This window comes from Solea senegalensis, linkage group LG2 (genome assembly GCF_019176455.1).
Source record: "Solea senegalensis isolate Sse05_10M linkage group LG2, IFAPA_SoseM_1, whole genome shotgun sequence".
Lineage (NCBI taxonomy): Eukaryota > Metazoa > Chordata > Actinopteri > Pleuronectiformes > Soleidae > Solea > Solea senegalensis.
The window spans coordinates 33,995,018-34,017,153 of NC_058022.1; the positions used below are offsets into that span (position 1 = coordinate 33,995,018).

The 22,136-nt window shown below is 45.1% G+C and overlaps 1 protein-coding gene across 4 annotated transcripts in view; it reads left to right on the forward strand.

Annotated features, from left to right (window-relative positions):
• The window catches only part of LOC122785675 (nck-associated protein 5-like), a 115,213-nt gene that overhangs the window by 56,828 nt on the left and 36,249 nt on the right, over window positions 1-22,136 (forward strand). For 2 of the 4 annotated variants that reach the window (XM_044051582.1, XM_044051590.1), the window contains 2 exons: window positions 3,649-3,712; window positions 12,124-12,257. In XM_044051582.1, coding sequence (XP_043907517.1) covers window positions 3,649-3,712; window positions 12,124-12,257 — 198 coding nt within the window. Of the gene's footprint in view, window positions 1-3,648; window positions 3,713-12,123; window positions 12,258-15,433; window positions 15,791-21,207; window positions 21,416-22,136 lie in introns of those variants that run through there. The other 2 variants (XM_044051595.1, XM_044051596.1) reach the window with 2 other exon arrangements.

Here is a 22,136-nt window from a genome sequence, read left to right on the forward strand (position 1 = left end):
CTGAGGAGCTGTGTCTTGGCAAGTGTTCTTAACGCAGGGTCGTCGTACATAGCGTCTGCTTGTGGGGAAGATTCAGGGCCGACGCGTTCACTGGGTGGACTTTTGTCCATGCATTGCAAACTTTTCACACTTTTCCAGTAACTAAGAAAATAATCCTTGTTTAAAGGCTTTAAACATACAATTGCAATAGAGATCAATAGTTTGTCCTCAAACAGCAGGTTATGTGTTAACCTTATCAGCATAAACACATAAGGAACATGTTGTAGATCAGAGCTGCCACTGAAGTGCCGCGGGGGTTGCTCCTCCCCTAAAGCGGTTCTGGAGCTCTCAGGTGATTGCAGGTCACTGGGAACCGCTGGAGGCCCTCGTCGGCGCTGCTCATGATTGTCTGCGGCGGTTTACTCAGCCGTGCTCTATAATGGGGCTCAAAGAGGAAGACAAACAGCTGAGGAGGAATGATGTGCACATTGTCATCTGTCAGCTCGTGTGTACAGGGTGCGACAGCCCTGCACCCAAATACTGTAATTCCCAATTTAGTCACGGTCAAGTCTGGAAAAGGTGTCATATTCTGGATTTTCCAGAAATTCCTGTCTCTGTGGAGACGTGCCTCCTTGTATTATGATTCATTACTTATTATATGATGTTTAAAGTTTTCTGCTTAAAAGATAAAGATCATTTTGTCATCATTCTACAAAAGTGACAGTGGAGGAAAAAGTCACAAAGACAACAGTTGAGTTTTTGACAGATCGTAAACAAACCCTCAAGTCAAGGCTCTTAAGAATATAAAATGATGACATATGACATCACTCCACCTTCAGATTTACCTCCCAATATGGTTTAAATAGTCTGACGGCTCATGTTTTCGTTCCCTGTAATTGCAAATGTTATTGCAACAATGGCCATAATTAGAAAAATAAGAGCCAAGTAGTGATAATTATCCTTTAAAAACGAGGTGCTCCCGGATTCTTATCCTTTTTGGGCGACATTTAGAGCAGGAGAACAAGTGTTTTAGCAGAAAATGAAAATATAATCAGCGTGCAAAGACCCACGAGAAGCCTCCTCTCTTCAGAGATGACTTCAGATGAACTTCTCGACTTAACAACGTATGGGTTGGACTCGTCCTCGCTCGGCCTGACTGTTTGACAGGAGAGTTTATACAGCTGCTTAGAGTCCACAGAGTGAGTGATTGGAACTGTCTCATGTTTTATATATATATATGTATATATATATATATATATATATATATATATATATATATATATATATATATATATATATATATATATATATATATATATATATACACATATATATAGATAAAAACACACCCCATTTGTCAGATGACACGTTGCTCTCATGTGAGTGTGAACGCTGTGCAAATGTAGGTTAATACAATTCCACGCCATCAATTGGACCTGGAATGAGTGTTTTGCACTGGATCACTGTTATTTTGACTGCCACTCGTGCCAATTACTATAATTACGTTTAAGACAGAATGTCAAATTTGCTCTATATTTGGAGTTGATTTTCTCGGGGTGCAGTTGTTCATGCTCATGCACCAGTGCTCCTGGAAAATGCCTGCGCATAAGTGGCCCTGAAACTTAACCCCTTACTGGGCTGACGCACAGCCATAACACAGACTGGAGGAATGCCAGGCAAGTCGTGTTTAACAAAACAATATCGGCACTGAGAAGTTCCAGAGAACTCCTTCTTTCTTTCTTTCCTGCCCCCTTTCTTTGTTTTCTTTCCTCAAGTAAGAGTCGCGGTGTAAGCACTCACACAGCGTGCTGTGATAGGAAGAGACATTGTGTAACTGGAACATGAGTGTGTTAGTCAGTCTCAGGTGTGGCGTATGCTGACTTTCACGCACATGTTTGTGCATTTTTGCACACGTACGTCGCATCGATGAATGGTCTCGCGAACACCTTTCGCTTTAATGAACACACGCTCCCACCCACACACCTCAATTTATAGATGCACAAACTTCTCACACCCAAACACGCCCCTCCCTTGTCTTACAGGCTGCAACACTTTGCTCAACTTCCTCACAGATTTGCCACAAGCGTGTTTCACAGTCAGCGTGCCAGCCTCGGCCGTGCCTGCCTCAGCCTGGTGCTGCCATTAGACCGAGACACCAGTGGTGGCATTTGGTGGTTTTTAAGCCCCGGCCTCGCAGATTTCAGCCCAGACAGTGGATTCATCCATCAAAAAATCCATCCCCAGCTGGGGCTTAATCACCAACGGGGAGGGGTTTCCAGACAGGTAAGCCGCTTACAAACAATGATGTGTTGTCAGAAGCGACCGTGTTGAGATGTTAGTCATGAGTTATTCTTGTGGGGAGTTGGCAAGTTGGGTTGTGGTGTCTGCTCTGGTGAAGAAATGTGAAAAATGTGCAGGTGACGGCGATTACTCGCGGCTGTCGGCTGCATACGCTTCTCTATTAGGTGGCACTGAGTGTGTATGATGTATAAATGTCCTCATTGAGAGTTTGAGTTTTGTCAAACACTATTACAGAATGTATTCACTAATTCATGTATTCATTTGCTTAATTAGTAGCCTCATTAGCATAACAGGGCACGTACTGTATGCGAGTGATCATTGGAGGACATCTGGCACTTCCTGTTCCCCCTTGTGTGGACACTAGTACCATGTTTTGTTTTTTTTTTTACATTTAATTAATTGCATTTGGTCCTAAAGCGGCCGTTTCATGAAGATTCAAAAACAGCGGCCCCGTGTGTTGTTCCCCCCCTCCTCAGACGTTTGTTGTTTTTCCTGCCATTTGTGTAAAGACGAGCAGAGAATGACAAACAGTGCGACTGTCAGATGCAGGCTGGGATGTCCCACAGCAGCCTCTCTCTTTCTCCTGCGCCGCAGTTGTTGTGATACCACAGGAGAGCCAATAAAACACAGTTCTTTATTATCCGTGCTAGTGTGCCAAGATTTATCCCATTAAAGTCTGGAATGCCCTCACGTGGGAAATGGATTGGACGCGCACAGTCAGTTTCTTTGTTTAGCCCAGTTCTCTTGTGTGTGTGTGTGTGTGAGTGTAGTAGAGTGAGAGTGTGTGTGTCTGCATGTAAGTTCTGAAGCGAGGATGCCCTTCTTTTTTGTTTCCTTTGAGCTATTTTTGTCTGGACAGAACTGCAAGCTCTTTGTTTTACGTGGTCAGTGGATGACCCCATCTCCTCACTGTGTGTGTGTGTGTGTGTGTGTGCTGATTTGCTGGCAGGTTTAACAGAAGACAAAAGATGCTGATTTCCCATATACGTAGTCAATAATGACTTGATTTTTAATTGATCTTTAGATGTTTTTGAGCGCATACTATCTGGAGTAAAGCAGCTACGAGGCACACATTTGTACCACTTATACGTTAGCTTTTTTCTTCTTCTTTTGTTTCAAAAATAGTTCTCAGCGTCTTAGCGTGTGGAGGAAGCAGCTACATGTTTATGATCAGTTGCTAAACGTTAGCATCGCAGTAACACGGTCAAATGTGTTTTCGTAGGAGTTGCAAGCGTTTCCCGTGAACTTGTAACAAATTTTTTTTTTTTTTTCTTGTTGATTTAAAACAAATAGTGTATGTTTGTCTAAAAGAGAATGATCACACGTGGACTCTCTCTAATTTTCCTCCTCCTCTCCCCCTTTGGTTAGAGAGAAGTTGGCTGTGGCTCGTCTGCAGAGGGAAGTCGCACGGAGCAAGAGCGAAGGAACAATGGTAAAGTATATAGTGGAGCATCTCTCCCTGTAATCTGCACCGAGCCGGAATGGCCACAGTGTGCTCGGCCAAAGTCAATCTTTACAGTCTGAAAGGGCTTTTGCACAGAGATGTGATTTTCAAGGTACGGTGTGCAGATAACAAGGTCAGACTGCAACACAGCGCGTCAGTTGATGTTGCATCACAGGGAACTGCTGATTTTGTGCTTTTACTTGATTGTTTTATCGAAGGATGAGGCGATGTAGAGTTAAAATGTAGGAAGTGTAAGTGTGTGGATGGAGTATGTTTTTCTTAGTGAGGTCAGAGAGTGAAAAACTGAACCGTGTCATGAGGCTCAGCTCAGCTGATTGCAGCCTCCAAGCAGAGCCTTTAACCACAGGCCCAGCTGCTCACCCGCACCTGATTCTCTTTATGGCGGTCGGCCTAAAGCAACAGCGCACAACGCCTGATACACTGTGGGATTTTTGCATGATTTTTGTGTGATGCTCTATTGATCCCAAGAGGAGGAGGAATGCTCTTCTTTTTTCTTTTCTCCTCACACAACAGTGAAAGAGGTCATAAATCTGGGTCAGATACAGAACAGTGCCCCTGGAGCGGCCTGGGCAGAGACTCCCATGTTTTGCTCATGGGCACTGCAGCACAGGAGATTCCTGTTTCTAGGGGGCTTGAATTCATTTCCAGAAAGAGTAGCTGCCACCAGAGACGGTTTTTAATGGCGTGTTATGGATTTATACAGAATGTTAATCGTTGCTCTAGTGGAAAGTCGGCGCAACTGTGCGTCCGTGGAGAGAGTGCAATTGTAAACATGCAGCTGGCTAATCCTGCGTGAAAGGAGACAGTTACAGATAGAGATGGCTGACACTTCCTGGATTTGTTTACACAAAGATGATCCTGAAAACCAAGGATTCACATTAACATTTTTCCGTCATTTTCACCGACTTCCCTGCGTTCCCTGGGAAACCAGCAAGGAGGCTGGGTCTTGATTTCATCGTGGATAGAGAGTCTTTAGACAGACTTTTTATACTTTCCTAAGACGGTGAACTGCCGTGACCCAATTCACCACTCTGACAAATAATTTGTGTCTATCATGACCCCTTAAAATATATCTCCCGTGACCCCTTGGGTCCAGTCCACACCCAAGTCTCTGAGAATGATTGCTTTCGATGAATGGAATGCGCGTGACCCTAGGTGTCACCGCGTGACCCAGAGTCATGAGAGCAGCGCAGTTTCCCGTCCTACACATGAACTAAGAGCTGTGAAATCAAGTCATGTGAAGTCACAGACAAGCGACTGAGCAGGAGATCGTGCTGCACGTTCCTCACTTCTCTCTCAACCTCTGTGTGTCAGCACCTCGGCCCGTAACTCTAACCTTTCATCCCCTGACCTCGCTGCAAACTAAACAAATACATCATTCGCACACTCGGCTCTCAGACTCACGTGAATGGATGACATGCTAATTATTACTTTAGAGGAGTGTGTGAATTACAGTCGACGGATGCTCAAGGTTTGGGGGAGAAGGATAAGTTATCTGTGCCAGACAGTGGAGGAGGGTGGAGGAAGAAAGAGAAGAGGGGGGATATCACTAAGCTCCATTTGAAATTGGGATTATCCCCGTCGGAGTCCCCCTGCACTCTCTCTCGCTCGCTCACTCGCTCTCTGGCATCTGGCATTCCTGGGAGGCTTCGAAGCTCAAGCACGGTTCCTCAATGGAAATGAAAAAGAGGGCTGCTGCACCAAGGAGATAATTGTCAAAGTGCTGGCTGTGTGTGAAGTGGGAACTGCTCACCGGAGCCACACATACACACACACACACACCCCGATGCCCACTTCCATGCCCGTCCACAGACTTTTGAAGTGTTCTGTATCGGATGACTCTCCTTAAGAGTGTCTTGGTGCATTGTGTAGGGAGAAGAATGTAAAAAAAAAGAAAGAAAAGAAACATGTCTTTCTTTACGATGATTATGTGCACACTGCCACGGTTGTGAGCGTCACGTCTGGCCCGAGCCGTTAATACAGCTGTAAATGAGACATCATTAACAACACATTTTTACTGAGGAGCGTGTGTTTTAATTGGGGCCTCCTGCGGTGAAAACGCGGTGGCTACTGGCAGTGCAGGAGCGCACACTCTATTGTTATGGATCATCTGGGAGAATCAAACGAATCCCTTTGAATAATTTGTGGGGCAATCAGTGTGCGTTAAGGCCCGGCGCGAGCTTCTGTAAAGCACTTCGCCGCAAGTAACGGCCACACAAGAAGTTATTAGTTTGGAGAGCTCCAGCCGAACAACCCACCGCCACTGTTTGCTTTCTTCAACTTCATAACGGGGCCTGGACATGAAGTACTCTTTGCCTGCAAAATCTTGAAAACTCCCACAAGAAAAACAGCGGATTTCCCGTAAGGTGTTTGATAGAGCACAGGTCATGGTTTATTCAGCCAAGGCCTCGGTGCAGTTCCAACAAGCCTGCCCTGTCTGTCTCCAGTCAAACCGCTTATTCACGGCCTCATCGCTGCTGTAGGTTGTTCTCTCTCTCTGGAATCTTTCACGCCCCGGCTCAGAGGCGTGGCGCAGGGAGGGCTGGTCCGCTCTCTGGCTGCTGCCACTTTTTTCCTTTTGATGCCACTCAGAAGTGCAATCTAGGGGCAGGATGCCGGGTTTCCTGTCAGAAAGAAAACAGAAGTGTGTGCAGGCTTGTAAAGGCAGGCAGAGAGGGGGGCGGGGCATGGGTTCTCCATTAAACAGGCATTTAAAAGAGTAAAGTCAGCGTATGACCACTGGAAATGGCTGTCTAAACAACACGTGGAAATAAATGATCTGGCTTGGAGAGGATTTATTTTTCTTTGGGGTTTTGTGGATGCTGTATGATATCTGAGCTAAAACAGACACACACACGCACCGTCATCTCCAGGGATGTCCGGGATAATAGTACGTCTGATTTGTTGGTGGATGTGTGAAGAATACATGTATGGACACCTATGAGGATCGTTTTTCACGTAACTTTGAGTATTTTGTGTAGGAAATCAAGATAAGAAATGAGGACTGTGTGGTAAAAAAAAACCTTTGGAGCCATCAGCGATTTCTGTCCATGAAACAAAATCTATGAAGTTAGTTTCTTTACAAGACTCTTTACTGTCCTTGATTCATCTCAACCAAGTGTTTCAGTCCCCAAAATTTAAACATACTTATTGTAGACACAGTGTAGACTGAGAGGTTCACACAGCGTTACATATAAAACGTTCCGCATATTCTTTGATAATTGTCAAATATTCATGGAAAGATTGAGAAAGAGTTATATATATGAGAAACTCTTAAATTATTCCATGGGTTTTGATCTTTATTTAAAGTTTAAAGCCACTGTGAAATGACTGTGTCTGCAATGCCAGGGAATCCAGCGCACGTCCTCGGGGTTTAGTTTACGAAAAGGAAAGAATGTCTTCATATCCTTCGCCGTTCGAAAGGACTATAAGGAATGTCTTACAGCGGGAGAGACGTTTTGATGTTGAAAGATGATAAAAAATGTAGTGCATTTAGCGCTAAAGGGGAGATGAATGGACGCTTAACAAATGGAGCAATGGTGCGAGTTTAGAAAATGCGTTTTCTATTCAACTTTGCACAGTTTGAAGTGAATAATTAAAGCGTACAAGTGAGAGTTTTAAAGACCGCTGATGTCGTTCCTGTGCAGACTGAGCCAAAGCTTAATGAGATGGAGGGCAGTCACTGTTGTTTGCGTTGGCCTCACCATGATCTAATGAATCCAAGGTATCAGTGACAATGATTGATTACGCACTAAAAGCATCTTGAAGATGGACATGCTTTGTAGCGTGCTTTCAGCAGATAAAGAAGCCTTCAAAGTCGCAGGACGGCTCCGTCCTCCGTGAGCTCCACCGCCGAGGGACCTTCGCCGGGTGTTTTGTGACAGCTGTGTGGAACACACGTGTGACAGCGTGGAGGTTTGCGGGGTCCACGGTGGGACTCAGGTGCTGTCTCTGCAGATTGGCCTTATCAGCCACGGACCAGGGGCGAGGGCCAAGACGGGGTCTCCCCCATCTCCCCCCCCTCCCCGGCACTCGGCACATTCACTGTGTGACAGGCGATGACAGCCGCACTCAAATCGCATCTCCACACCGTCCCTTTCACCCGCTCTCCAGAGCTGACTGAATGACTCGTGAGTGCGTGGGTGCATGGGTGGGGTTGGGGGGGACGGGGGTGGGACGGGAGCCCGCTTGGCAATGACAAATGCACCACTCATATGATTTAGCATATTCCTGGGGTGTGTGTGTATTATTTTCTACAGCGCCGGAGGCTGTCTAAGGCAGAAGTGGCACTCTCTAATGTAGTGGCTCTCCGTGATAATTGAATTGATGGAGCCCTGGGGGACACGAGACATAGATTTTTAGTGAATAAAATGTTTTTTTTTTTTTAAAACAAGTCATCTCAGAGAATATTTTCTGTAGGTCTCATCTGCAATCTCAATTTGCCGTCTTATGAAACTAAAGTACAAATATCTTAGAGTGAATGCTGCCGTATGTTATTTATTTGTCTTTTTCTTTTGTCTCGTGTGCGTCGGACATGGCTTTCCAATTACACGATGGTGCAGTGTGTGGCAGCCAAACAGTCAAGTTACACTTTCCTTTGACTACATTTTTGCTGATGAGCACACAGAGACACACACACACACACACAAACACAGCCTATAGTGCCATGTTTTATTTATGAATGGAGAACCTGCACGGTGTTTTGTGTCCCTGATGTTTGCTTTTGCTGCGAGCCAGAGATCCGCTCCCGGCCCTTTGATTAGGCAAAGAGCTCCAACGGGGGGTGGATTGTGTGTGTGTGTGTGTGTGTGTATGTGGGGGGGGGTTCTGTGTAATGAAGAGATTATTGAGCCCCCTGAACTGTACACCATCAATGCACAGGCGTACACAGTCGCAGATGGATGTCCTGCTACAGTCGAAGCTCCACGTGTACTTAAACTGATAACACTGACGCTTTTCTTTTTTTTTGGGATGCGGCCTTGTGGCACAACAAGAAGAAGAAGCAGAGGTCTCTAATTAATTTAGAGTCCTTTGTGGATCTTGGGAGGGTATCATGGGGCAGGGGGGGGTTCAAGTCTTCAGATGAATAACATTACCATCTAATGCTGTCCAATTACAGACACAGGCTTTCTTCTGTAGCGCCACTGCGGCTAATACAATTTCAGACCTATGAGTCTCGGTGGAAGTAACGGGGTGAAGGCACTCTGAGCTGCGGTGCATGTCCTACGACATACAACACATAAATTAGGGGTTTTCTTGTCCTGTATTCTGCTACTTTTAGTGTATTGAAATCAATAGCGTCCTGCAGTCCATTCAATCTGGGGGGGCTTTACGCACGCTGATAGTGATAAACTCCGCCATATCTGGATGGATACGGTTTTTATCAACCAAGGAAATGGAACCAGCCTTGTCTGTGACAGAGGTCAAATTTAATCCTGAAACACCCAATCTGCACTGGTTTCAGATATATGGCTCAGTAGACCGATAAAAAAAAATTAAAAAAAATCCTGCCCAAGCCATTTTATAGATTACTTGGCTGATTCAATTTGATATTGCTCCCCCCCACACACACACACCTCCAACCACTGTTTTTGTTTGATGCCCTTTGTTGGCGTTGCTCCCACAGCTTTTAGTTTTATTCCAGGAAAATGTTGCCCTCCACAGGAGGAAGACGGTAGTGCGCGCCATTCCTGCCGGGGCCATGACAGGCAAGTGGAGTGAGGAGATTATGTACTTAGTCACTGGATTAACGAAAGTAAATGTTCTCACCGAAAGTTGCCAAGCATGTTTTCATCGCATGCCACGCCAGCGTTTACTCTGTGACGGCCTTTTGAAACAATATGCTTTAGCTAATTAGGAGAAAGGGAAAAAAAAAAGCGATGTATTTGCTGTCGACAATAAACATTTCAACCAAGAAACACTGCAATGTATAGCTGGGGATTTCTGGCCACATAAAGATATGGTAATATTTGATTTAATGGCCTCAGTCCCTGTTAAATTGCAGAAATTATATATTGAACAAAAGCAATAGAGGCCCTTTTTTTTTCTTTTTCTTTTTTTTTACTGCAGTGTCGACAATAAATCCTGTGTTGTTATTGAGGTTGTTGGCAAGACTCTGCCAGCAGACACGGAGTGGTCGGTGGTTTATGCCTTGGGCGTTAGTCAGAGCCATGCAGGCAACAAAATGCCGGACTGAAGCTTCTGTGCCTTTTGTGAGAATCCAGGCCAACATGCAGAACATGTGTTTCGCCTGCGAAAGAAAAAGGCCTTTGTGTTTCTTTGCATTGTAGTGGAACTCCGCTCAACGACTGGATGCTGTGGACGCACATTGTGTTTCCTAATGAATAACATTGCAAGACCGCACTTTGCCATACGAGTGAATATTGTGTTTGCGACACCGTGTAGGTCGAAGGAAAAACCTAGTGTGTGTGTGTGTGTGACCCATTTTCCTTAAAGAAAGCAGCTGACGTTTGAGCCAGTAAGCCGTTGCTTTCTGTCCAGATATATAGGTACAACACTTGGCAGGGGGATGAACTACTTTATGTTTCTGGGCGACTGGATTTACAGTGGCCATTACTCCTGTCAGGGGAGCCTCCCTGTTGTGTGAAGAGCCACTCCACATAGTAGCTGTGGATTTATGGCCACAGAAAAGCACCAGAACTGGTTTTAATGGTGACTTGGGTTTAATAGTCTCTCTCCATTTGATTCCTTTAAAATCTGCTTCTGTGGGAGAATTCTCTGCCAAGTAACGATACAGTGAAATATATTGTTTATTTTTTATTGGTTGCCGTATGGCCAGAGTGAAAACAGAAATAGTAAAATGTTTTGTTTTTTTTTCAGTTTGACATCTTTCCTGTTTTAGTTCTGTGTGTGTATCATTGCTGCTGATTCACTCAAACATGGTGAGTCCTTGTATATTTCTACACCACAAGGTGTCCCCATAGTGCTAAAAAAAAAGCCTCAGTGTTTGATGTCAATGAATGGATGGGGAAAAAAAAGAAAAATAGGACTCTGTTACAAGGGACTGACAGGATAATCCTCCTCGGAATTCGCTGTCAGTGAAGGACTTTTGTGTCTCCCTTTGCAGACGCAACTGAAGTCATAATTAGTGAACGCCTCAGCTCTTGTTTGTGTAACCGTCTCCTCCTACGTGGAGCGAAATAAGATGAAGCGCCCTTCATATTCACATCTCTGGTTCAGCAAAAAAAACGGCACCTGCAATCTCATGTTTGAGCGACTCCCCCCGACAAGATAATGACAGATGGCTTGATTGACTTTATGAAATTCCACCATGAAAACAAGGGGCCAGTTGCTTTGTCGTTAAATTGTCAGTAATAGCGGCGATGCCAGACTTTGTGAGGAAACTAAACATCCTCGCTTGTTTGCTCCGTCAGCTGAAATCCTCAGTTTTGCTGATCGCTGTGGCTTCGTCCGCCAACTTATGTCGCGAACAAACTTGCTTATAATACCTAAATCCTTTCAAGCAGTGTTTCAAATTGGGTTTTTTTAACGGGAGGACTTTTCTCTTTCTCTTCTGGGATGAAGAGATGGCTAAGGCCATCACAAAGACAAGAATCCAATTAAAGACTTTAAAAAAAAGCGAGCTTTCATTTAAAAAATGTGTCTCTGGTGAAAAAGGGACAGATTAGAAATGGCCATGTGATCCGTGGATACCTTACAAACGGCAGACTTTGAATGTGAACTTGTGTATTTAAGCTTCATAGAACCGACGACATTGAGGTGAAAAATGATGGAAAAGGATGAAAGATGACGACCACCTGTGTCTTATTGTGCTCTGGCATCTGAAATCAAAAATCTGTCAATGATTCAGTCAAGTGAGGTCATATTGAGACATAAAATCGCACTTAAGAGTAGTTTTCACTGTTTCTAAGGCGGGGGGAGAACGAGAAACACTGTTGTGGTGGTAAACAAGGTTTTCAATATTGTGTGAAAAGCTCAGCGACCTTGGCGCTGTAAGTACAGTATGCACCCTCACCGCAGCAGCACAGTACTGGGATGAACTGTTCAAGGAGAGTGGAGGGAAAGACGGAGCCTCGGCGATGCTGTTTGACATTTTCGTGTGAGATTTTGTCGGCGGGGAAAAGCAGACATTCATTATTCCAAGTTAATATGAGCACAGTTCTACTTTTGTTTTGTTTCTTTGTACCTGGAAATTGTTGAGCTACTTTTGGTGTTAACTTTTCTCAAGATCAGGGTCAGCAGCACAAGGACATCCCTCATGCTGAAAGGGTTTCAGGAGCTTACGACCATAAATGTGGCATATGACTGAGGGACCACACACACACACACACACACACACACACACACATCTGATAGATAAACACTCATGTTACTTTTTTTTGTGTGTGTGTCCGCAGCGAGAAAAGCTGATCCACGAGCTAGAGGAAGAGCGACGCCTGCGACTGGAGAGCGAGAAGCGTCTCCGGGAAGTGACGGAGGAGTCCGAGCTGGGACGCGCACAGATGGTTTCACTGCAGCAACAATTCTCCAGGTAAAAAAAAGAGAAAATATAATATAATAAATATACAGTAACTACATCAGAGCTGCTCTGTCCACACTGATAATAAATCAATCTATTATTGCACAGAAAAGGTCGTAGATAATTTACGTTTTCTTGCATTAAACTAAACATATTATAGTATAATAGCGAGAACACTGCAGTGGTTTATGTAGCAGTTTAATTTATAAGGGGCACATTTGCCTTAATATTCCCATTGTTTCAGCTTGTAAAAGCCCCCCATGATGTTATTTCATCCCTCGACACTGTAACATTGCGGGAAAATGCTTCACTACCCCATTTAAAATTAACTCAAACTATACAAACTACATAAAAAAGCATTTGTCCAAAGGCATTTATGTGTTTTGCTTTACTCTGGGGGATTTTAATGTTCCTCCCATTTTCCCCTAAGTACATTAAATCATTTACTACATCTCACATATTTAGGCTGTTGTGTGTGATCTCCTTTTGATAAGTAATGAATCTTTTTTTTTTCTCTAGTGCCTCCGCTCAAACAGTTTAGAGCCCCAAAGGGAGGCCTGCATGCCTTCCTCTTTGAAAATTAAAATTCTTTTCACTGCATTTCCCTAACATTTATATTTATATTTATATTTATATATGGTGAAATGTCAATAAGTTATTTTCTTGTCTTCATATACATTTGGACAGTGATTTTTAACACTCTAACAGTCCAAAACATGAGATGTAGAAGCTGTTTCACACACACATGAAGGATGATCTTGAACTATAAAGAAATATGCGTTTTTTTTTTGCCGAAAACAAAATAAGCCAATTCCCTGCCAGTGTATCATCTTGCCAGTTCATCTCAGCAACTCCCTTATCTATATATATATATATGTCCCCTTATCACTCGACCTTGTCGTCGGCCGGAGAAAGGCGGATAAATTAGTCCAGCTCTGAATGAAACTGGAGTTATAAAAAGCACAAACGACGCTCTCGTCATAACTTTAGTAACCTCTATTTCACCAACGCGTCCTCCGCCTCACACACAGCTGCTGAGCTGTGACCAAGTGGGAAGACAAATCAAGAGTCAGAGCCGGGCTGATGCTGTAATTAGGTGATAGACATTCAGTACTTTACTTACGCAAGGAGTCCAGAGGATTTCACATTGAGTGCTTATCTTCTCATTAAGTCGGTGGAGAAAATCCTGTACATTTTAATAGTTCCCAGTGTTAAAGTGCAGATGAGGGCAGAGTCGCCGCCGGGGGAAGAATAAAATATTTAAGAGCCATTCCGCAGATTTATCAGACGTTTAAAATGTTCCATTGTTGCCTCTGAATTAAGCTCAGTGGAGTTTTCACACCTCAGACGCAGCTGGACACAGCGTCGATGTAAACGCCCCATCATGAATGAAGGGGGCGACGCCAAGGGGGGGGCGTGACTCTGTATGAGGAGATACAGCACACTCCATGTTGGAGTGAGACTCTTAGGCAGGTGTACATGATGCACATGTGGCGGTGGATTAGTTTTATAGGACCGGAGCGATATGAGAGGCACTGTCTTGCAGCTTGAGCCAGAGGAACCGGAAGAGCTGCAGTTCCATGAGCAGAGAAACACAATATATAAGGCTTGCCCCTGATTGGGTCGGCACGGGTCCCCACAGAGAACAGATCATGGCAGAGGTTGCCCCCAGATGGATGGTGCTCATTGGCTGCCCGACGGCGACCGGTGCTCTGCAATGCTCATTGTCATCGTACTGGATTGCTGTAATTTCCGTGCGCCCATACCATGAGTGGTTTTGTGACTCCAGTGGGAGAACAAGGTTCAGCTTTTTTCTCCCCCCCCCAAAAGTGACATGGATCTCTCCCTCCACCCGCCGCTCAAATGAGCTAATGGGATTTCAGTCTCACTGTCAGAGTCTTAATCTTTGTTTAAGCATTGCTGAGCTGTTTTCTTAATGTGAGTGAGTGAGTGAGCGAGTGAGTGTTCCCTGTGAGGCCGTGTGTGTGTGTGTGTGTGTGTGTGTGTTCACGTACCTGACCCTCCAGGGGATTATCTCTGCTTACACTGCAGCCAGTGATGAGTGGCGCTGTGCCCCAGTGGCAGATGGGACACCAGTGTGGTCACTTTAATTAGCGACTTACAAACCAGTGAAAAAAAAAAGAAAGAAGATAACTCGGTCACTAGGCTACTGGCGAGTGTCTTCCCATGAACCTTTGCCCCACTTGCATGTGCACACACACACACACACACACACACACATCCATATCTCCTGATTGATTTAGGCGTGTTATTTGTTGCGCGTTAGGGGAATAGAAACCTCAACTCATCAATGTGTCTTTCGAGATAACGCCGACAAATCACGTCGAGTGGACCTCCAATCTCTTAAATAGACTGGGATCTGTTTGACCTCAGGCACAACATTGATTGATTTGCGTATTGCTAATTAATTGAGGTTTGCTGCGCTTTTGAACCGCGACGGAAGACGGAAGTGAAATCGGGGCGGCTATCACTCGGCATTCGTGTGATAAAAGCAGGGATATCAAAGACTATGCAAATAAGGGATTTGTGTGGGTTTTATTCCAAAATGTGACAAAAAGTGGTTTAGCTGCTGTTTTTTTTTTAAAGATGTTTGTTCTTACTAAGAAACAGAACTATCCTGTGATGACATGACACAAAGGTAATGAGACGGCTGTTAGAGCTGCACTTTACTGTATCGTGAACAAACAGCCATATCCACACACACGAGAAGGGAATATCAGACAGTCGCTCTTGATGCCAGACACACTCTCGGGAGTCTCGACTTCTTACGCTCCGTGTGTGTGTGTGTGTGTGTGTGTGTGTGTGCACTTTTTGGCAGGGCTTGCATGTAAGGCGGGGATCGTCACAAAGTAGAACAACTGGCGTTTTGTTTGTTCTGCTTTTGCCTGTTTTCATGGCTGAGATCTGAAAATGCTGCATTCCTCAAGTGACCGAGCATTTAACTCCAGACACACACACACACACACGTGCTATTATTCACTCTCACTTGCACACACACACACACACACACACACACCCTCCCCCAGTAAGTTAGGTTGTTAGCCTGCTGTGGGTCACATGTCCAGCCCTTCCTGACCCCAAGTCTTTAACACCACTAGCAAAGGCCTGTCATCATGAAACTACGGATTAGTGGGAGTCTCCGGCCCAGCAGCAGCACTGGCCCACCCTGGACGTCCTACAACTACATATGGACGAGACGTTTAAGACCGAGGTCGGAGAGGACAGGAGAATGGAGGGAAAGAATGATGGGGACACCAGGAGCCACGCTTGAGACCCGGTACTCTCGTCCTTCAGCGTTTTAGTGTAGACAACAGGTTAAATGAATTCTAGAGACAGAAATATAATCCGTCTTGAGTGCCTGGACGTCCACCCCGCGAGGACATTTTGTGGCCTTAACCAACGCTCCCTCCCCTTCCTGTGTGAGCGCACTCAGACAGGATGACCGGTGAGCAGACAGGAACATGGGGGCCACTGGGGGCCAGTGTGTAAACGTCTGGCTTGAAGATGAGAGAGGCGGTTTTGAGGTAATGTGATTTCATGTTGTGAGCTCGATGTTATTCCAACTTTTTCCAGGCTTTTTGTGGCAATTTGTTTGGTTCCTCTCGGCTGCGTTTGGTTTTGCTTATTATGCTTATCCTCTTAAGGACTTTAGTGTCGTCCCTCTTCTGCCTGTTGTGGAGATTAGACGTATGTAGAAAGAGAAAAGGGGAAGCCCTTTCTGTTGCTTGCTGCTGTCGAGTCACCGATGCACGTGCACAGGTTTATTCTCATTTTTGTCACTTTGCTTCCCTGTAAAGCTTTGTGCTAATTTGTACCAGGAGGTTTAAATATAAATTTCTATTGACTTCTTACCCAATGCATCCAAGCCATTGTCAGCCAGAATGCACGTGTATATTTATGCTCGACCCAATCCACTTGACTTTGAGTCATTGCCGTCTTGAAGGGCCCTCTTCGTGGCAGGATACGGGAGACTTACGACCCGACGTACAACAACAACAACAACAACAACAGTCGCGCTTGCAGATTTACAGCTCAGCGGTGTGTTCTCGCTGCACATTACTCAGCCGTGTGAAAACCTGTGTGTGCGCATACACACACACACACACGCATATACAATGCGAGCCTGAGTCTCGGGTGATGTGAACAGGCAGGAATGGCAGCACTTTTTAAAGTCTGGACGTGTTGTTTGGACAGTCACGGTCTGCAGAGTAAAGTTTCAGAAGCACTGAGTGTGTGTGTGTGTGTGTGCGTGCATGTTTACAATCATGTGCTATTCTCATTACCGCCGTGGAAACAGCTGGACTGGCAAGTGCTAATACAGTCTGAGTGATTGCGCTGTGTTTGCAGATCAATGGCCTCTCCTCTAATCATCCGAGCACCCAGCCACGCCTGGCTCAAATGTTTTAATTTGGCACTTTTGAAATGGCCCTCTTGCATGCCGGGGTCAAGCCAGATGAATCAGACTTCTGTTCAAGACGACACATCTGGGGTCATTAGCAGGATGAAGGTGTGTGTGTGTGTGGGGGGGGCTTTTGAAGTTCTTACCCCTGCCCAATTGAGAAGATGGCTTTTAAATAGATAATAGGCGTCTGAACTATTTTTGGGGTCCTTCATATTTAGCGGATTTATTGGTCCATTTCAGCTTCTCTTTCCAAAAATTCGAGTGGCAAATTATGCCTGATTAAACTTAATTTGGGTTATTCTAATACTCGTTCTACTTGCTCTAAAGTACTAACCCATAACAGAGCCAGAGTGGTATCACGCACACTAAGCACCCACCACACTGGGTCCGGGTGTCAGAGTGCAACCCCGGCGCTCGCTCATAACTGTGTCAGGATGTCTACAAACACTCAACTTCCAGCTTAGATTAAAAAATGCTGGTTATGTTCAAAGTTGTTGTTGTGAAAGAGGTCAGATTACAGGCTTTTGCCAAAGTAGGGCATCTATCCTCACGTCACATTGTAGCCTGAAGCCAAACAATATATATGTGTGTGTGTGTATATATATATATGTATATGTATATGGATGTATATACATATATGTGTACATATATATGTATATATGTGTATATATATATATATATATATATATATATACATATAGCTTGAAATGGTGGAAGTTCTCCAACAACTTCACCAAAATTCAGTTACAGCACAATAGAAATGTGACTGTGCTGCTTTAAAACATTCAACAGCTGTATTATATTTCCAGATGCAATATCCCGTTTCCTTCCTTCTGTCAAAGAAATAGTTCCTCGGAGAACAATTCACACTCTGTGTTCCGCCGATTATCAAAAAGTAAGCACACGACTTTCCTTTTTCTGGAAATGCGTAATATTGCTGCCATTTTTCAATACCACCACAAAACTAAATGACTTTAACCTTTGTACTGGAGGCAGAGATTTTTACAGACAGCGGCACATAAAGCACAGTGTCTAGACACTGGAGGAAGTAAGTGACCGAAAGTTTTGATTGGAGATTGTTCTACATCAAAAACGGACCACTGACTATTGGTTTGATAGTTTTCCTTTTTAAATCATACGTTGCATTCAAATTTATAACATTTTTCTCCACTTTTTGCTCCGGAAAAAATCACTTTTCCTAGTTGTCAGGATTTATCAGTATCATTCCACCCCTGCTATCTGCCTTGACCCACCTCCCACTCAATTTTCCCAGCTCCCACATGGCCCCCGTCTCTGGCTGTAAGTAATGAACTCTTTGCTGTCCTCGTGACGTGGTGCGTCCCACTGGGACGTCTTCCGCGCTCTCTGTCTCTGTCTCTGTCTCACATGTGGAGCACACATGCCTGTAACCCTCAGCGGCCGACGGTTCCAGTGACGCGCCTCTTGAGGATTCAATGGCTTCCTCTTTTCCACGACTGCTTCCCGTGGCCAGAGGTGAACATGTGGGACGACCATCATGGATTGGCAGCCTAAATGCGGCGTTAGTGCGTCCGCTGTAGGGATGGGAGGGGAGGAAACTTAAATCTTAGTTCCGTCCATGTGTCCATGTTCATTTACGCTCTCTACAGAGTAGTCAACTTATCCTACGAGAGCTACACGTCTGGTTAAATCATTTTAGAGTATGTGCATTTTTAACACTCACGGGTTAAATGGTAATAAATGCGATAGGTGAAGTTTGTGTGTTAATAAAAGTCTTGTGATGTCACAGCAGTCGGTCGACACAGTATCGGGATGAAATATGGCTGTCAGCGTGTACTAAATGCTTTTGCCTCTTGATCTCTCCATTCTCCGGCATGTGTGTGTTGTTGATAAGGTGAAAGGTGGCCCGGTAAGAGTCAGCGGTCGTAAGGGCACGGATCTTTGTAATGCGACCCCGGTGTAACGCGCATGACTGATGTGCATGACTTTTATAGCTCCGGACGGTCGCTGAGGCGTTCACCCGGAGCAAACCTCTGCACCAAGGGTGTCCAGTTAAGTTCCAGGGTGTTTGCTGCCCCCTCCCTCATTTAGGTCACGTCTCAAAAAGTGGGTCTCCTTGCCTGTTTTCTGCAAAACAGCTCTAAGAGGATCAGATTGGCTTAGCGTCGGGTTAAGCCAGGCAATCACCTGGTGGGCGTACATAAGTGATTTGCTGGACCTGAGTCTTAGAGGTTGAATGGAGTGATTTTGCGTGGAAAAAAAGGACAGTTTTGTTGGGGCTCATTGACGTCAAATAAGGCGATTGTAGCCGCCGGTGCAGCAGCCATGCGAGGGCCTCCGATTGCACAACCAGGTGATTGTTCTCCCTATCATTTCACCAGCTGTAGGATTTTTCAAATTGCTCAAATCTGATTAAAGGGTCTCTGCAGAGCCCACTGACAGCACGGATAGATTGCGAGTGTGAACAGAGACAGGTACGGAAGAGCTGACGTGTCTCCGCTGATCTTCAGACACTTCCCATCAACCGGCAGTTCTTTTTTTTTTTAAGTTTTTAGAGGTTTGTTTCCGCTTCTTTGACGTCTGATCTTTGCAGTGGAGGTAAAACTTTGTTTTATGCTCAGCAATTTACGAGGCTGTCCTTATCTGTTGTTTTGTTTCCAAGTCTCTTATGGCAGGGGGGAAAATAATAATAAGAAAATGTAAAAGAGTGCAGAAACGGCCTCACAAATGCTGCTGCCAATGAATCCTGGCAGTGCGGAATATACGACAATGGCAGGGAAGCGTGCAAAGATGCCGGCTGTCACTGGCAGGACAGTATAGTGACTAAAATACACAAAATGAGCATGTATGCACCGTGATAATACGAAAAGTGACACATTTTGGAGGGAGGATCATTGAGAAGAGCGATGCTGGAAATCTGAGATGGCCCGCGGAGATCTCTGATCATGCAGCGAGTGTTCTGGCATGCAGCCTCTCTGTTCGCTTATCTTTGCACGGAAAGTGCTGATTTCCGTGGAGCCAAAGCCTCTTAATCACCAGCGAAGCCTGATTCCACCACACACACACACACACACACACACACACACACTCAAACACTCACACTGCCCTTAGTTGTTCATCCCCACAAACCCATCCCTGATTTTTTTGTCTGATCCAAGACGACCGGCCTGCTCGCCTCCCAGCAGGGTCCGTTCTCCTTTTGGAGAGGGCTTAACATGGGACATATGGGGAAGTCTTTGCCTGCCAGATCACTGTCTTTGCACGGGGACTAGTGTCCGATAATGACACACTGGAGACACGGCAGCTAGAAATTGAGAACAGGAGATCTGCTGCCGGGCCGACTCTCTAACCCGGGGCCACGGGGCTGACCGTTGCCGTCTGTCGATTGAGCGACCACATGGCCTATTTAATCCCACAGACCCACATTTCAGCAACCGCGTCACTGTATAGAGTGAAGTGCTGGATGCACACTTGGAGGTCTGTACATATGGAGCTCAGGGACTCCTGCACAGTTTATCTGGCTTTTTTGAGAAAGAAATTGGTTAAAAATGGAGAAAAACTCAAGACGGGGTAAGTTTTGAGCAAAGATTGTTGACTTCATTTTGTCTTTAAAGTCGCAGGAAGTGCACAGGAAGAGATGACACACAGCATTTTATTGCGATTGCCTCGGTGCATCCTGTGATCGTGCATGATTTCTGCATGTGTGTGTGTGTGTGTGTGTGTGTGCTTGCACGTGTTCAGCGAGGAGGAGGAGCAGCAGTGGGCAGTTGCCAAAAGATGGTCAGACCATGGTCAGACCTCAGGCTGAAAATTGATTGGACCTTAATTGTATTTCCCGGAATGCTGACGAATGTCACGTTTGAAATTCAGGCCGTGTGGCACGAGGGTCAGGGGAGTCAGAATTGGCTTTCATCTCGTATGTCCTTTCAGAACAGAAAGACACTCGTCCGTCCTTCCTTCCTTCCCTGTCTTCTTCTCTCAGTTTTGTTTTCAATAGGTCGTCGGTGAGATTGATCACCCCCGTCGCACGGAGCAAGACTGCTTCTTTTTCCTTCCACGCCAAGTAATGCTCTGTCGTCTGAGTAATATTCCATTCATCATATGCATTTAGCTCACTCTGTCTGCTGCAGAGAGGTTTTATGTGGCTGAATTTATGGTAAAGATAAATGGCTCTGTTTATTTTATAGGACATTTTACTGGGCGTGTGTCCTCTTTTGTTCTTTGCAGGATTAACTGCGTTTGAAGTGTATTCATTTAAATTATTCCTTTTGAAACCGCATTACCTCAATGCGATCTTTCAGGGACTTGATTAAAATGAAGTGCTGTCGTTGGTTGATTAGATAATTAATCGTGAATACTGGGCTGTTCCTGTCCTGTACTATTTCTAGAGGAAACTAGTTGAAGATCAGGAAGAATCCAAGAGCAAAAAAACCCATCATATTTAGAGTGGGTAGGATATGTGAGTTTATTTAAGTGAATAAAGTGAGTTTTTCCTCTTAACACTTTGTCTTTATGGAATAAAACTTCCCTCCAAGTGAATGCAGTCTGTCTGTCCACATTAGTGACACAAAAGTCCCTCAGCATCACCGTCAACACTTCAAAGTCTTTCAGTGGCCCCCCCCTCTCCCCTCCACTCCCGTTTTCCCTCAGCGTTTCTCCAGCGCGACGATGCCACACGTCTGTGGCTTCTGTGACAGAAAAAGCCGAGAAGGGAGGCGGCCCCAGAGTTTGCTGGGTCTGTTTAGAAAACACAAAGAGTCTCTTTCAGGTGTGCAGGAATGCTACACACACACACACACACACACACACACACACACCCCTCAAAACAGGAGCTTTGTCCAGACCTTTTCCCTCACCATGCACTCTACCCCGTACCACAGCACAGCGAAACAGGCACACCGAGGCATCAAAGTGTTTCCCCTCTCCATCCTGCCACTTAATAATCTCAAGGTCACTGAGGTTGCTGCAAGACGGCTGCGACGTTTTCTCTTGGAACTTATGCGTGTATGACCCCAGCAGCTACAAAAACAAACATTTTATTTTCACATTCACTGCTTCCCTGCGTTATTTGGCACAAGCAAACAGCATCAAGATCATTTTGACTCCATATTTGTGTGCCGTTTTAATCAAGAGCCGTTCAGAGGAATAACTGTATCTATGTGACTCTCGCTCCAAATCCCCTAAGGTCAAGAAAGGCCACAACTTGTCATGCTGATCAGTGAGTCCTTGACCCTGTGTCAGCGTCTCCGGACTCCAAAGCTGTCTATGTCATGTCCTCTTTGCTCTATAGGAAGTGCTGATTAAGGGCAACGTTTGAAAGCAGGAAGTGGAAGAGTCTGCCACCAGGCCACCTCTGTTCTGTTCTCTGCTCTGCTCTTGCACAGCTAGCATCTTGATTACAGTTTGGTTTTTTTGGTGGCTCAGTCAGAACAGATGGCACGGCTTATGCTCGCTGTCAATCACTGGAGAACGACCAGGACATGAGTTCA